The sequence below is a fragment of the Urocitellus parryii genome, chromosome 1 (assembly GCF_045843805.1).
Source record: "Urocitellus parryii isolate mUroPar1 chromosome 1, mUroPar1.hap1, whole genome shotgun sequence".
In the NCBI taxonomy this organism is placed as follows: domain Eukaryota; kingdom Metazoa; phylum Chordata; class Mammalia; order Rodentia; family Sciuridae; genus Urocitellus; species Urocitellus parryii.
In genome coordinates this window covers 36,022,677-36,040,228 of record NC_135531.1, presented here as the reverse complement: position 1 = coordinate 36,040,228, position 17,552 = coordinate 36,022,677, and the positions used below count along the sequence as shown (strand labels likewise).

The 17,552-nt window shown below is 37.9% G+C and overlaps 1 protein-coding gene across 1 annotated transcript in view; it reads right to left on the bottom strand.

The window, feature by feature from the left end:
- Nucleotides 1-17,552, bottom strand: part of Myo10 (myosin X) — a 203,951-nt gene that overhangs the window by 75,500 nt on the left and 110,899 nt on the right. The window contains exons 10-18 of the mRNA XM_026393627.2: nucleotides 7,969-8,098; nucleotides 6,720-6,838; nucleotides 5,693-5,839; nucleotides 5,415-5,515; nucleotides 5,244-5,310; nucleotides 4,613-4,705; nucleotides 4,146-4,214; nucleotides 3,367-3,449; nucleotides 713-821 (exon numbers count right to left, since the gene is read on the bottom strand). Of these exons, the coding sequence (XP_026249412.2) occupies nucleotides 713-821; nucleotides 3,367-3,449; nucleotides 4,146-4,214; nucleotides 4,613-4,705; nucleotides 5,244-5,310; nucleotides 5,415-5,515; nucleotides 5,693-5,839; nucleotides 6,720-6,838; nucleotides 7,969-8,098 (918 nt within the window). The remainder of the gene's footprint in view (nucleotides 1-712; nucleotides 822-3,366; nucleotides 3,450-4,145; nucleotides 4,215-4,612; nucleotides 4,706-5,243; nucleotides 5,311-5,414; nucleotides 5,516-5,692; nucleotides 5,840-6,719; nucleotides 6,839-7,968; nucleotides 8,099-17,552) is intronic.

The following is a 17,552-nucleotide window of genomic DNA, read 5'->3' as shown; positions in this document are numbered from 1 at the left end:
TCTATTTTCACATGAGCTTCTAAATACAAATAAGATGGCAAAACAGAACTTCATTTTTTCTTTTTATTTTGTGGTACTAAGAATTAAATCCAGGAGCACATCACTGCTGAGTGACACCCTCAACCTTTTATTTATTCTTTATTTTGAGACAAGTTGCCCAGGCTGGCCTCAAACTTGTGATCCTCCTGCCTCAGCTTCTGGAGTCACTGGGATTATAGGTGTGCACCACTGTGCCTAGCTACAACTAAAACAGACCTTCTTAAGGAGATCTGTTATTTCAAAAGCTGGGGCTTAAACAGTTCTCCTTTATTTAATAATAATTTTTAAAAACCATGTTTTCATCTGCTTCAGAAAATGTATATATTTTATATATGTTTATATACATACATACATATATACACACAAAAACATATGCATAAATGTATACTATATATTATATATATGTATAACACACACACACACACACACACGTTTTAGGGGGAAGTCCTAGGGATTGAACCCATGTCTCCATGCATGTGAGGCACACACTCTATCACTGAGTTACACCCCAACCCAAACAGTGTATATTTCTAAAGGACTGACTATTTGAAAAGCATGATATAAAAGAAAACAAAATCAAACATTCCCATAGTCCTTACTATACTTAAATCCTCTTTTGGGTTCTTAAAATTATAGCAACAATGAACTCACGTGAGCCCCAGTGGAGACTAACCTTGAACTGTGAGCTGACTGTGGGCCGCCGGTGTTTGCTTCCACATTTCAAGGTGTCCTGATTGTTGCGGCTTGAGACGTGTTCAAAGAGGTCATAGATGAAGTCGAACCTGTGTGAGGGAAGAGCAGGATCGTGAGGCACACACACACCCAATTATTAGCCGTACGATTACTGTAATTATGGTACACTTTCCCACTGATAACTGAAAGTGGCACTCTGAGGCCTAAGAACTAAGACAGCTTCCAAGGACTTTAAACTAACTATTGCCAAGAGCCTCAGGCACTGAAAAACTATACCAGCCTTCAGAGCATCAGACATGGCAGAGAAGTGGACTGGAGGGACAGTGACTTGGCTGGCCTCCCACTTAGGAGTGTTGTGCTTTCCAGAGCAGCACCTGAACCCTGTCACCTGGGTTTCCTGACCTGTAGGGCGACAGACCCAGCCCTTTGGATCCACAGGAGATTGCTTCCAGGACCCCCAGTGGATAGCAGAATCCAAGATGCTCAGGTCCCTCATGTCATTCTCCCATATACCTAAAATCATCTCCAGATGACTTATAGTGCCTAACATGGTGTATATGCCATTGTTAAAATATACTGTTTAGGTGATAACAAAATAAAAGTCCATACGTGTTCAGCACAGATGCATTATTTTTTTTAATCCAAGGTTGGTTCAATCCATGGAAGCAGAACCACAGAAATGCAGAGCCAACTACATTTGTTTTGCTCTTACAGTGTTGTGAAGACCCTACCAGTTAACTTATGGGAAGGTGCTAGTGAGAAACACTAAATCTGGACTGAGGCAGACTAAAGTTCAAATTCCGCCTCCATCACTTGCTAGCTATGCTACGAGGGTGAAGCATGCCTGGCCCCCCAGTATTGGTCTCAGATTTTTCACCTGGAAAATGGCGATCATTTTAGAACTGTCACCTAATGCTGAGGCAAGGATGAAATGCAAAAGGTTGAGAGCATGGTCCCTGGCACAAGATAAGTACTGATGTTAACTGTCATTGTCGTTACTATTAAGAAGTTCAATAAATTCCATTGCCACTATTAATAAAATTAAAAAAAATGTTTCCCCATATTTTCCATCCTCCTTGCATGGAAGATATGGGTTATAACGGGGAGTTTGGTGGCTTCACTGTCACCAGGAAAGGCAGGGAGGACATCTAGGAGTCCGTATGCCCAAGGTGGCAATGTTAGTGCTTCTCGCTCTGCTACAGCACTTTTTCACGTTTGTTCCAGGAGGCTGTGCAAGGCTCACTCTTTTAAGATCTCCAACTGTGCAGTTGACCTCTTGGAGAAAAGCTTGGTTTGTATTAAGAGGTCAAAGATGTCAGAGGTGAAAGGGTAGAGAGAGCCAACAGCTCAAGCCCTCAGCTTGCAGAGGTGAGTGGCTGAAACAGCAAGTTCCTCACCCCATCACAAAGCCGCCCAACACTAGCATAGAGGCGACCCGCCAAGCCCCATCCAGATGCTCCAGGCCTGTGATCTTTCCACTACAACAAACTGCTTTTATTTAAAATCAATATGCAGCTTTTATTTAAATGTATTACTTTAAATCTTTTCAAACTGCTTTGACAGATAACATGCTGTGGTATTTTAAAGCATTTTTTAATGGGTATGAACACTCATCTAAAAATGAAAATAGCTGTTGATATTATCAATAGTAAAATTTTCACAGAGGAGAAGTTAAAACAAGTATAAAGATCAAAAACTTCAAATTCTGAGCTCTCAGCTAATAGCTTAGCCTGGATCCCCTTCACCCCAATTCACAGCCACTAGCTAAGTGACAGGATGGCCACCTGGTATTTACATTTTGAAAAGAATTACAGCTTTTTAACAATTGTGCTACTTCCTTCCTTAGATATCAAAAATGTATTTCTGTGTGGAAAAAAAAGTTGAAGGGATGTGGGACAATTTCAATGGCTTTAAAAAAATAATTTATTTGTTATAGATCCATACAGTATAAAAAGCTTTCAGGCCAGGGCTTTCCCCCAAACACTCGCTCATTAACAAAGCCTCCCAACAACAGGAAGCTTCCCGGTTTAATACCTACAAATAGCTAAACTAACCATTAAAAGTTTCTGTATGTTTTCCTTAGCTACTGAATTAATGGTGTGAATTTATAATTCATGAGTTAGTAAATGAAAGTGTAATAAATGTAGAACTTTAGTTCAGCTAACAACTGGTTAATCTTCTTGTCACTCCTGTACTAACAAGAGACACCTGGATCCTACAATACCAAGCCTGAAATGAACACTCTGCTCCAAGCTGGTAGTGAAGAAAGGCAGTCTGACTGGTTAAGGGTCTCAAGTTTCTTAGCTAAACAAAGCTCTACAGCTCACTGGTCACCAGTGGAAGTGACTTAGGCAAGTCACTTAACCACTCCATGCCTCAGTTTTCTCATTTACATAAGGAGATCTATCAGAGTACCTAACTCATGGATTTGCTATTATTTTGACATCTCATTAAATGATAGTCACTGCTATTATTATATATCTCTGTGTCATTGTACTGATGAAAAATTGTCTGGAAAAGAAGATACAATGTCAAGGGTTTCCACAGTAGTAATTTGTTCTGTATACATGAATAAGTGCATTTGCACAGATTTTAATTTGCTTGCTAATGACTTCATAGAGGAGACCCACATACCGGCTTTCTCTTAGCAAGTTGAGAAGGTCGTCTCGAAATGTGTCTCTGTTTTTCTCCAAGATGCCTCGGACATCATACTGAACCTAGTTTTAAAAAAAAATAAGAGAGCGACTGGAGTTGTGGCTCAGTGGTAGAGCACTTGCCTAATACATGTGAGACACTAGGTTCGATCACATAAATCATGTAAACAAAAAACAGAAAAAATAAATTAAAAATTCACTTAAAAAAATAAAAGAGAGAAGCTGGGAATGTGACTCAGTATTGGAGTATTTGCCTAGCATGCATAAGGCCTCAGGTTTCATCCCTAATACCACCAAAAATAAATAAATAAATAAATAAATAAATAAATAAATAAATAAATAAATAAATAAGAGAAGGACAAATTGGTCAACAGAAACGTTTCAGGTCAGAAGCAACTTATTTATCTATCTAAATATCTATGTACCTACCTACCTATTTATTTATTTATTTTATTTTTAGTACCAGGGATTGAACCTAGGGGTGCTTAACTACTGAGCCACATTCCCAGACCATTTATTTAAATTTTGAATCAGGGTCTCACTAAGTTGCTAGCTTTGAACTTGTGATCCACCTGCCTCAGCCTCCCAAGTCACTGGGATTACAGGCATGAGCCACTACACCTGGCTAGAAGCAACTCTTTTAAAAGCTAGACTCATGAAAACAAAATTATTTCAATAAATTTGTGCCTGTTTTCTGAAACTACTACTTTCTCTTAATACCAAATGCACAAATATATTGTTATCTCAATAAGAAGTTACCTCTCCAGCGTAGTGTTTCACCCCAAAATTATTGACTGCAACTCTGGGCTTCACATAAAAGTGGTTATTCTAATAAGAAAAAAGAAAAAAGATACAAATGCCTTAATTCACTCACTGATTTCCTTGAACTTCTAGAGAAAACCATACACAGTGGGCAGTGAACTACAGTGCCTGTTATGCACCGTCAGTTTAGGACACAGCAGAAGATGCACTTGAACCATCTACCTCTCTGCTGTGTCAGTACAGTGGGTTAGAATGCTTCCGTTTTCCACCCATACAATGAACTTTGGCATATTCTGACAAGTAGCCCCAAATCTAACATTCAGTTTAGAATTAGAGGAGGAAAGCTTTCATTTGAAAAGAAATAATTAAATGTGGGAAGCAAAGTTGGGCCAAGACACATCTGTGCATTATCTTCATGAGCAGAAAAGCAATTCGGAAATAAAGAGCCAGCAGGGTTGACATACAGCATGCTGATTGTGCAGTTTCTCCAGTAAGGTGCTGTCTGTGGCTTGGGGAAAATGGCTCTCTTCATTGATGAGGGCGAGGAGACCAAGCTTCTACAGGTGGGAAAGAAAAGGATGAATGAATCAAATGTTGAATGTTTACCTTTCCAACTACTTTAGAGCTTCTTTCTGATCTCTATCAAGCCAGTGGTCAAAAGAAAAAAGCAAGTAACTTCTTGGACTGAAAAAATTTATAATGTCATACCATAAAGAAAACCAACTAATTTAAATTACAATAAGTATTTTTCAAAAAATGGAAGCCACTGCAATTTGGGGAATCAGTCTTTTGCAACTGGCCAATCTACTCCTGGACTAGCCTGTTAAGGCTCTGCCACTGACTAAGATCTATGTGAAGCCAGTTCACACACTGTCGATTATTAAACATTGAGTTCAATGAAACAATGGGTCTGAAGCAGCCAAGTATTTAAATTCAACCTTGCACATTTACATGTATGCTTCCAAATGGTCCATTGTGTTCTAAACATTCACATCTTTGATGTACGAGTTCGTGCAAGTTATTTTGTTCCCATAAATATGAATCAGCCCGGCTGGACACCCTTGGGACTGTTACCATTCTTCAACAACCGCTTACCTTCTCAATCAAGTCCAGGCATTCTCCATTGTCTATCCAGTCGATATCTTCCCACACTAATCCCTCTCTGTGGAGAGATGAAGGACAAGTGAAATTAAAATACAGCTTTAATCTATCTGATTTAGTGGATTTTTAAAAAAATAATTGAAATGGAAGTCTGTAAGTGCTTACCTGCTATATTCTAATTGTTCTAAAGAAAAAATATGCTTATTGAAGTATTCCTGAAGTTTCTCATTTGCATAGTTGATATTGAATTGCTCAAAGTGGTTAACCTGAGAAGGGAAATGGTCAACAAAAATCTTTAGTTCCCTCACCACTACATATAAAAGTGGAGAAAAGGAAAAAAAAAATTGACAGAGAAACATATCCATGTCTGTTTCAAGAGATATGCTTCATAGCTGCTCAAAAAACAGAACAGACTTCATGTGTCCCACTCTTCGGAAGCCTACCTCAAAGTTTTCAAATCCAAAGATGTCAAGGATGCCAATAGATTTGAAGTCATCTTTCCCCTTGATCCTGCTGTTGATCTTCTTGATCACCCACTCGAAGCAGCGTGCATAAAGTGCCATGGCCAGGGAGTCTCTGCTGTCCACTGCCTAGGGGACAGGACATGCTGTAGCCCCAGCTGGCCACACCTGCTCTGAGGAAGGACCTGGGCTCCCAGTGTTAAGTAAATCCACACTGTTTAGGAAAGCACAGATATCTAGAGAAAGCAAAAACTCACTGACTGACTTTACAGTAAGAGTCTCCAAGAGCCCCTTGAAGGGGCAGGGTTCCAAGCTCAACTTTATATGTTCAGTTATATGAAAGAACCTGAGTCTACATATATGAGTACACATTTTGTCAGGTTTAAAACACTGATGAAGACCTGAGTTTTAGAATTTTCATCTTCTCCTCCACTTCTACTTGGTACACATGAAGTTTTTCTTCATGATATGGTTAACATTTTTGCTCATCCATTTAAAAAAACATATCAGAAGGGCTAGTGCATCCAAATTGGCTCAAGGCAGCAGCAGAAGCAACAAGAAACATGCTGTTGCACTGACTTCATGTATAAGAACCACAACAACAGGCTAATGTTTACGTAGGGTTTATTCTGAAGGAGGCATTACTTACCATATATTTGTTATTTTTACCCTTGAATGAGGTGTGATAACTACTGTTGTCTTACAGAGGAGGATATCGAGGCACAGTAACTATATTTTCCAAGAATGGACATTAGTAAGTGTAAGGACAAAGTCTCAAACTCAGGGGCTCTGTATTAGACCTGTCCTTGTAAACACTATGCTATACTGTCTCTCAGGAATTAATGCAACATCTTTGTCTATTCTCAAAACTTGGATATCTTCTACATGCGGACCATGAGCCAAAGTCATTTAAACAGCTCAACGTCAGTCACTTGTGTGAATCAAAGTCACAGATCTGAAATCCCAGGGGTGTGTTTTAAGACAGGTGTTGAGGGCAAAGTGTGGGTACCTGTTGAACATTGAGAGGCGTGAGGATCTCTTCTCCCCTGAGGAACATCGATCTCTGGGTCAGAGCATCGGTGAGCTGCGTTGGGTCCAGCCCAAGTAACTCTGCAGACCTGCCCAGAGCTAAAAGCAAAGTGTAAGGCTCAAGTACACCCACAGCCTCCTAAAAGAAACCAGCCACTGGGCCTCAAATAGGTTCAGAGCTAACTACACAGAATGACACCACAAAGCAAATCATTTCTGAATCCATTTGGCAGAAACGGTAATCCAATGTAACTGTTCTCACAACAGTGTTTTTTCTGTTTGGGAAAACAGTTTTTTAAATAAAAAATATTTATTTTAATATGATGTGGGTCTGTTATTTTTATGATTAAATCAAATAATAAATCTTTTAAATGCCTCTGTTCTAATTTCCAACATTCAAACACATTTAACCCACATCAAAAAAGTACTCCTGTGTTCAATGATTTGAGGATACTGAGGAGCGCTGGGTGGGATCAAACATCTGAGAAGTACTGGCTTACAGACCATCTCCTCTAGAGACCCAGAACTCCTCCAGGTCCCAGCTTCTAGCACCTCACCTACTGCTTCTATCAGAAAAGCACTCAAAAACACTACAGTAAATAAGTCGCTCCAGAAAAATGAAAGCTCTATGTATATTCACTCATTTTATCTTGACAAAGATCTCTGAGGGCCTGCCGAGCAGGCACCAGGGTTAGGGCATTAACAACACAGGCCACAGCTTGTGGCAGACCTGGGATTTGAACCCAGCATTTTGGCTTGGAAATCTAATGCTCTTAACTGCTACACTAAGAACCAGGGCAAAGCTCAAGTCCACCTGACTTAATATTTTCCCTACATCAAGTCCTCCTTGTTCCTATTTCCACTTATTTGGCCCATTTTCCTTTTTCCTTAGTCAGGAGAACAAAGACACCATCCCCTTTCAGTAGTAACGATCATGTGCCCTGGCCCTTTACGAGCTGACCCTTCACATCAGATACAGCTAAAATCCTATAGCTCTTCAGCTGGGGGTTGGGGGGCACTGAGTGGCAGAAAGTGCACCCAGCATGTCCAAGACACTGGGTTCAATCCCAGCACCAAAAAGAGAGAGAATAAAAATTTCCCTCGTTCTCTATTGCAGGGGCCAGAAAACCTCTTTCTGTAAAAGGTCAGTCTGTCAATTTCTAGGTTTAAATTGCAAGAGGAAGACTCCAAGGAAGGGAGGAAGGCTGAAGGCAGGTGCAGCCTCTCACCTGTTTTGAAGGACACCTGCGCCCCACCAGCAGTGATGAACTCAATGTTCCCGAGATGCAGGATCCCAGCCAGCAGCCTCAGCACCTCCCTCACCTCCTCCCTGCTGAACTGCATCACTTCCATTGCCGTCTGCAAGGACATAGATACAGGGAATTTTATGTTGATCTTGACATTGAAGGAAACGAACAAATATTCATGGCTCGATAAAATTACGAGGTGTTATTCTTAAGGTAAGAAAACAAGTAACAGATAGTAACCACTCACTTTTCAATGACCCATGTGAATGAAGAGGGATAAGGAAAGGACTTGGAAAGCTCAGAGATAACCCAATCAATGAAATAAAGTAAATATCTTTCACATAAGCCCTGTATTTATTCTACAAAAAAAATACCTGAAGGAGTGATAACAGTGATAATGACCATGGTAACAGGATATGTCAAAGAACAAGGAACTGTTTTCTTGACATAAAACTTGTGGGGTGGTGCTGGTATTTAGAGGGTCTCATACCTGATGAGACTTCAGGGTAAACTGAGGCCCCTGCCTGATGGTTATACAGCACAGGGGCCAAATAGATGGAATAAAATTCTTACTGAGGAACTCCATAGATGGGACACTCTTTTCTTTCTTTTATACAACAGACACTGAAGGGAAATTTGAATAGATGAGGATCTCTTTTTCCTGGACAGTCCTGACATCTCTATTTTTAATTTCTCCAAAGAATGTTTATGACTGTGTCTTGGCCTCAGGATAGTAAGTGGAAGTTAAGTAATGCTGTTTTGGGAAAAATAAAGTCATCTCTAGGTTTTTGTTACCAGAACAAGCATTTAAACAACTGAGCCAGGTGTTTTCTGAATCAAATCTAAGATTCATTCATTTTCTTTTGTTATTTAGAAGCATATTCTTTTAAGGAAAAAGGCTTTTAAAAAGAATCCCTCCCCCCAACACACACACACCCTGAGGACAGACTTGTTGACACACTGATGACAAGGAGCTGCAAAGAGAAGGGGATCCTTACAATGACCAGCAGGAGACCAGGAAGAATGGAACTATGTACCACTGTGACAATAGAAACTGCAAAGGAAACAACTGGAGATTTTAACATGTGAATGGTCTAATGTCTTTAAAGGGAAAAAGTAATAAAGCCAGAAGGAGAAGACAAACAATGGAGAGGGAGACATAATTAAAAGCTCTCCTGAAAGACGTGTGAGCAACAAAAACAGAACAGGCACATCTAGGGAGGAAATGCAAACCCACAGAGAATGTTTCTCTTCCTTGAAATCACATATGTGCAAATTAAAGCAAATCTGAGGGCACATCTATTAAACTAGCAAAAATTTCTGAATTATCAACTTGAAGACTGGCAGAACAGGGAAATTTATACACTGCTTGTTGCTACTATAAATTAGTAATCTTTCTGGAAAACAACACAACTATGTAGTAGTATCATGCCAGGTCACACACACAATCTTATCATTTTAGTATCTGGAGAAAAAACAACAAAGTTCCATAGACATTAAATAACTCTTTCTTGATTACACAATCATGATTAAAAGTCAGGTTCAAGTAACTCAAAGGCTAGAAATTAAGGGTTATTATCCACTCAATTACATTACTTTCTAAGTAAATAAAAAAAAAAAAAAAAAGAAAAGGAAATCTCCTATGTAATGTCCAATAATATCAAGGCCAGAAATTTGTTCCAAGGAAAACTTCAGCAGAAAAGCTTTTTTTTTTTTTTTTGTAAAATATTCATTACAGTGGAGACTGTAAAAATTCTAACTGAAAAGTTATATCTTAGAATTAGACAACTCAAATATATGAAGCAAACTTGTAATAGTAATGTAGTTTTTTAAAAAAATTATACCCATTATACAGAACAATTCCATTTCTTATGGATTTACATAAAAAGTGAAAAAAAAAATCCTTTTGGTTGTGCTGGGGAGGGAACCCAGGGCCTCATTCACTCTGGGCAAGTGCTATACCTTCAGACCCCCACACTGAATTTTTGCACTTATTTTTAAAGATCAGGCTGGTAGGAAATTTTACTAAAGTGAAAATACCTGCAGTAGTAACTGTTAGGGTTAACTGTTAGTTAATGGTGTTGGTAGACACATGAACATTATGCTCTAGCATGTTTTACAGGCATTGATAATATTTTTACAACAAAAAAATCAGACTATTAATGGGTTGGTAGATAAATAAGATTCTGACTATTCAATGGAAAACCAACAGCAAAAAACAAACAAACAAAAGATTGGATAGTGATACATTCCAAGTAGGTGACAGGAGGAAGCTAGATGAGGGGAATACATACTGTATTGTTTCTCTTATATGAAACTAAGGAAGATAAATCTATACTATAGTGGCTGAAATTAGATCATTAATTTCCTACGAGTAGGTGAAGGTGGCTAGAATTCTCTGGGAAGGGGTGCAGAGGAACTATCTGGGTACAGAACCATTCCTTATCTTGATATTGGTTGTGGGGACATGGGTGTAAAAATTCAAATTTCATATAGATTTAAATGGAAGCATTTTATTACATGTACATTATATCTCAATGAAGTTAGTCATAAAATATTTTAAAACTACAAATTAATCAAAAGTGAGAAGCCTTATTTCAGAGGTAAAGGCAAATGTTGATGCAAAGAATAAGAACTATTTGTCAGTGCTTATCAGTTTTAAAGAAACCTATGGGAAAATCTTTATTCAAATTTCAAGATATTTATCAGTGACTTATTCTAAAAGATAAAAGCAAAGAAATAAGGTTAAGAACTATAGAATAATTTTTCATTTCTATTATTAAAATTCTCACATATGACATTGGGATGGCCTCTTTCACCACTTCTATTTAACATAGGTTTTGAAACACTGGCCTGAGCAATTATTAGACAGACGAAAGAAATTAAAGGGATATAGGAATTAGCACTATCTGCTGATGATATGATTCTGTATCTAGAAGACCTAAAAAACTCCCCCAGAAAACTTCTAGCACTAGTAAATGAATTCAGCAAAGTAGCAGGACATAAAATCAACACCCATAAATCAAAGGCATTTCTGTATATCAGTGACAAATCCTCTGAGAAGGACATGAGGAAAACTATCCCATCTACAATAGCCTCAAAAACAAAACAACAACAACAAAAAACTTGGGAATCTACTTAAGGAAAGAGGTGAAATATCTATACAATGAAAATTACAGGACCCTAAAGAAAGAAATCAAAGAAGACATTCAGAACTGGTATGTTTAAAAAGTACTCAGTGGCACAGTGCTTGCCTAGCATGTTTGAAGCATAGGTTCAATCCTTAGCACCACATTAAAAAATACAGATAAAATAAAGGCATTCTTTCCATCTACAACTACAATTTTTTTTTTTTTAATTTTATGTGTGTGTTACTGAAGACTGAACAGAGGGCCTTGCACATGCTAGGCAAGCACTCTACCTCTGAGCCATACCCCCCAACTATAGTTTATAAAAATTTTATAAAAATAGTTTATAAAAATTTTCTAAGTCAATCTTACAATGACTACACAAAATCCAAATCGTTACCAATTTAACTATCTACACTTCACATAATACTAAAAAGAGTAAGATTTAAAAAAATAAGTACATGGCAGCAGAAAATTCCTAACTAGCAAATGAAAACCTTCAATACATTCCCCATACAAAAATTCCTTGATTAAGTTCTTAAAACATAGAAAGGTTATATATGGAAATACGAAATGAAATAAAATTAATGTGTGTACTATATTAATAAATTTGTGACTTCTTTGCTTTCAAGTTTAGCTCTAAGTGATTAGTTAATTAGCAGTATAGTGATAAGTGGTAATTGCATTAATCATATGATGGGGTAATTTAATGGCTGCAACCAATTATCACCAGTGTGGGTGTGTGTGTGCTACAACTGCTAGCAAGAGTTTCCATTTACTGTCTCTTGCTGTCCTATTTATAGTCAGTTCAGCAAGCAATCCCCCCTTGGCAAGAGTAGCCACTTAAAGGCTTATTATAATTATTTTATTATCTCAATAATATGGCTCAAGACTGAAAAAACCCTGGGAAATTCTCAGTGTGGCTCAGAATTGCTAAATAGCAACTTCTTATAAAACTGGTACTGAGTTATAAAAAATACTTTCAATAAAAGTTTTTATTAAGCACATAAAAAATAATGCTTGCGAATGTATGTGTGTGTGTGTGTGTGTGTGTGTGTAAAGGCAACAAATATATGATACAGTCTCAACTATCAAGCACCAAAGGTTGTCACACTGGAAAAAGGAATTGCCCTCTCAGAGGACACAGGGACCTCAGACGAACCTTGAACAAATGTTATGACTTAAATGGTGGAAGGGGAGGCAATTTGGGACACAGCAAAGTATAAACTGTAATTTGAAAATGATTTATTATGTAATGCTATGTTATGTTGTATGATATAATGTTATTTAAATTTTTCATATGTATAAAATTTTCTTACGCCCCTGAAAGTTGTCAAAATGAAAATGGAGTCACTTAGGTCAAGCTTACCCAACTAAATAAATAAGGCCAAAAAAGTGGTGAAGGTGGAGGAATCTCATGCACCTGTGCCCAAGAACAAGAAGTTTCACAAAAGACTGCCAGGACCACAACCTTGGGCAGAAGCCACTGTAAGCTCACAAAATCACTTCTGTAACATCTACCCAGCAACCGCCTGTCCAACTTCAGAGACACCTACCCAGCAACCGCCTGTCCAACTTCAGAGACACCTACCCAGCAACCGCCTGTCCAGCCTCAGACGGGTGTCGTCCTTGCTATTGACCTTTATAGCCAGTGGCTGTTATTAAAAAAACAAAACAAACTTCAGTAATCCTCCCCATTTTGCCTTTAAAACCCTCCTCTTGCCTCAATCTCCTTGAATACACATTGCAGTGCTGTTCCTGAATAAAATCACTTCCTGAATAAACTCACTATCTGTGGATGATCTGTATGTTCTTTAGATTGACAACTTCTGCCTTTTCTGAGACTGAAAGAGACTGATGTTTCCACCTTTGGCAAATTGAAGCAAAAAGTCAATCCTTTAAATCTTAATAAAAATCTGACTCATGCTGAACGAATGTACATATACATAACCATGGTCACGCACTACTTGAAACCCACGGATGCAGGTAGTAAGGTCTGTGTGATCAGGAAATTCCAGCTGGGGTCCATGGCCACAGTATTTGTGGAGTGGAATGAAGAGACTATTATTCAACAAAGGCTCTTGTTACCTCACATACACTTTATCGGCCACCATCCTGGTGGGTCAAATGTAGGCAGTAAAATAAATTAATTGTTACTTTTGAATTGAAATAGCTTTTCATCCTCACTGAAAAATTTATAGTGCATTTTAGAAAATTATTAAAAATGGCTATGAAACTGAGTGCAGGTTCACTGCCTCTGTCCCAGGAAAAACCAGATCTCCACTAAAACTTTGCAAAACCCCTGCAAGTTCTTACATCTACTATAAACTGTTGTCAATGATGCATTCTGAAAACACATAAAACATTCTCAATGAAATAAGCAATATTCTCAAAAGGTTCTATTGCAGAGTACACTGACATTAAGGTTCACAAAAAGAATAATATATATTTAATGTTTTTATTAGCACATTAATATATATAACAGTGGGGTTCATGTTGACATATTTATAAATGGATATAACATAATCAAGACAATTTTAATAGCTACAAATAAACAACAGAAGTGACACTTGCTTACATAACTCACAGAAATAAATTATTCTCCCTTAACATTTTAGCATATTCTGTAAACACACAATCCTTGAGCTCCAACAGAATGTGGTTCTTTCCCTTTGATTCCACCACCTCTGAGAAAAGGAGCTTCATTGAATTAAAATGAAAATATATAAATTTAAATGGTATTTGATACTAGAAATACTGAGAAAAATGACATAAAACACAACAGTGTCATCTGTCTTTTCCTTTCTCCAGCAGAAGACAGGTAACACGTCTGACATGTTCACTGCAGTCTCTGGTGCCTAATGCAGTGCCTGGCACGTGGCAGATTTTTGCACATATGGAGTATATAAAAACCGACTTTGGTTAATGCTGTTTATGAACCACATCTGTCACTCCTGGCTGCAGAGTGCTTCATGAGGCAGTAAGGTGGGACAGCTGTTATTGGTAATGACACATACTCAAGTCCCTTATATAAAATGGTGCAGCATTTGCACATAATCTATATGCATCCTCCCATGTAAATTTAAATCATCTTTGGATCATTTATACTACCTAACATTATAAATGTGGTGTGAATGGTTGTATTGCTTAGGAGATAATGACAAGAATAAAAGGTCTATACATGGTCAGTACAGACACAACCATTGAAGGCTTAATTAACCTACAATTAATGGATAAGAAACCTATGGCTACAGAGGCATTGACTGCTCGACAGAAACAATGATATTAGGAAAATTATCATATAATAGTTATTAAAAAGTTAACATGTTCTTGTAGGGCACAGTGGTGTACTCCTATAATCCCAGCAACTTGGCAGCCTGAGGCAGGAGGAACTCAAGTTCAAGGTCAGCATCACTATTAGTGGGGCCATCAGCAACCCTAACTCAAACTCTAAAAAAAATTTAAAATAAAAAGGGCTAGAGTTGTAGTTCAGTGGTAATGTACCTCTGAGTTAAATCCCCATTACCAAAAAGAAAAAAAAAGTCAATATGTTTATAGAAAACATATTACAGAAAATGATGCAGAATAAAATGAAATCCTAGAATTAAGCCATATAACATCTTGGTATACATTTTTGTTCTAATCTTTTTCTGCACATACAATTGCTATATGTATATGTATATGATATGAAAATGCTGATTTATATATATTTATATATATATACATATATATTGAATTGATGTTTTACTTGGTATAAGGGAATCTCATTTTATGAATACATGAGTTACTTAAACTATCATTTCCCAATTTTTGCTTACCATAGGTTTAAGATGACAGATCCTCATTGTGCACAGAATGACACATGAGGTATGATTTTTTTTCTTCTTTCCCTCCCTCCTTCCCTCCTTCCATTTTGGAATTCCAGAATGAGGTTAAATAATAATAGCAAAAATATCTCATATGTGACTTAATGAACATCAGCTAAGTTTTCATTGATACTACTGGTGAGCCAACACTAAAAAATATTTATAAATTAATGTTTAAGGATCTATAAATATATTCTATAAACTGGATGTCTAACTAGAATAAATTTGTTAGGTATATTCATTATGTCAATATCCTTTCTAGAAGATATAACTCTGGTCATAAGATTGAATTTTAAATGCCAAAACCTTTGATTTTGCTTTAGCAATAAAAGCTGGCAATCGCTGAAAAGAAAACTCGCTCCCAAGGTTAACTGTAGCTAATGAAAAGCACACACAGTTCTGAGTGGGAAAATGGTGCCCCCAGAGGAAGAGAGTGTAACTTCACCGGGGGAATTTCTCAGGGCCCTCCCAGGGCCAGGGAATCCCTCGATGCCAAGTACACCCTAGTGGCCAGCCAGCTCATGGAGCATGGGACTGCAGGGAAACCAGACGGGGATATTTAAGAGTCTTGTCTGTCTCCAGGTACAACAGCCTGTGATCAACATTATTGTTTTTCAGCTTGAAGAAAGAAACAAAAGGGAAAAAACTCACAAGACAGCCTTTTTTGCCCTACTTATTGAAAATGAATTCTTATTCTGACAAGTGATCTTTTCAACAGAGATAGTAGCAGATGAAGGAAGAAGCTCTGAGGAGTAAGAAGAATCTAGGAGACCAAGATAAAGTTGAGACAAATAAATAAAAATACAGCCATCCCTTGGCATTTGTGGGGGACTGGTTCCAGAAGACCCCTCAGATACCAAAATCCAGGAATGCTCAAATCCCTCATAAAAATTTCCACATAACCTACATACGATGTCCTGTGTCCTTTAAATCATCTTTATGTCACTTATAATACCTAAAACAATGTAAATTGTTGCTATTATTTAAGAAATAATACCAAGGGGAAAAGCCTGTAAATATTCAATACAGATGCAATCATTTTGTTGTTTTAAAACATATTTTCTACTTGGAGCTGGCTGAATCTTTGTATGTGAGGCCCAGAAATACAGAGGCTGACAATACTTAGAAAAACAGTTCATAAGGCCGGGTTTGTAGGGCTGATTCCCATGCCTCTTGGTGTACACACTGCAAATGGTGCTGTCCACAGGAAACCACTAAGAGGTTAAGAAAGGGATGGTAAAAGGCCGAGGGTGTAGCTCAGGAATAGAACACTTGCCTAGCATGTGTGAGGCCCCAGGTTCTACTCTCAGTACCACAGTGGTGGTGGTGGTGGTGGGGAACTAGTGATAAAAATCACTCTGAATTAGAAATGGAAGACATCGCTCCGAATTAGAAATGGTGACATCTTTAAAAGACAGGAAAAGAGGGAGACAATCATATTTGAGCTTACCCTGTCTTGAAACTTCATTTTCAACTTAAGGATATACCATTAGATGTGGAGAGATGATGTATGATTTTTGACCACTTTAAAAATACTTGGATTCTATTGCACAAGGCATCGTTATACAATCTATGAGACTAAAATGGGATATGGAATAGAGAATTGCTGGTCTTTTAACAACAACCTAAAGAGACAAATTTGAGGTGCATTGAAAGCAGGTGGGCCATGTCTGGTAGTCTGGAGTCTGGGATTTTCGGTTAAGTGTTTAGAAGCCGGGTGTAGTGGTGCACACCTGTAATCCCAGCAACTCAGGAGGCTGAGGCGGAGGATGGTGAGTTGGAAGCCAGCCTCAGCAATTTAGTGAGGCCCTCAGCAATTTAGTGAGACCCTGTCTCTAAATAAAATATTAAAAGGGGCTGGGATATGGCTCAGTGGTTAAGTGCCCCTAGGTTCAATCCCCAGTACCCAAAGTAAAAAGTGTTTGGATACTGGTTCCACCACACACTGCATCAAGGTAGGCTGGTCACCAACCTCTCTGAGACTCAGAACACAGACAACTATTCCAATGACCTGATAGGGTTATTAAGAGGACAGATATAACTCCACTCCTTATAATAAGTAGTTGCCCCTTGATATCCACAGGGGACTGGTTCCAGAATCTCCTACAGAAGTTATAATCCCAGAATGCTCAAATCCCTTATACATAATGACACAGTATTTGCATATAACCTCTGCACATCCTCTCATACACTTTAAATCATCTCTAAATTACTTGTAACACCTAATACAATGGACATAAGTAGCTGTTATACTGTACTGTCTAGGGAAAAATGACAAGAAAAAAATCTGTACATGTTCAGTATGACACTTTTTATTTTAAATAGTTTATTAATTGTTGGTAGACCTTTTATTTATTTATTTATATGTGGTGCTAGACTCAAATCCAGTGCCTCATATATGCCAGGCAAGTGAGCCACAGTTCCAGCCCCCAGTATAGACACTTTTTAAAAAAATATATTTTTATTCCAAGGTTAGTTGAATCTGGTAATAGGAAACACATGGATCCAGAGAACCAACTGTGCTTGATTCCTGTCAGCTGCATTTATGATGATGATGATGATAATGATCACG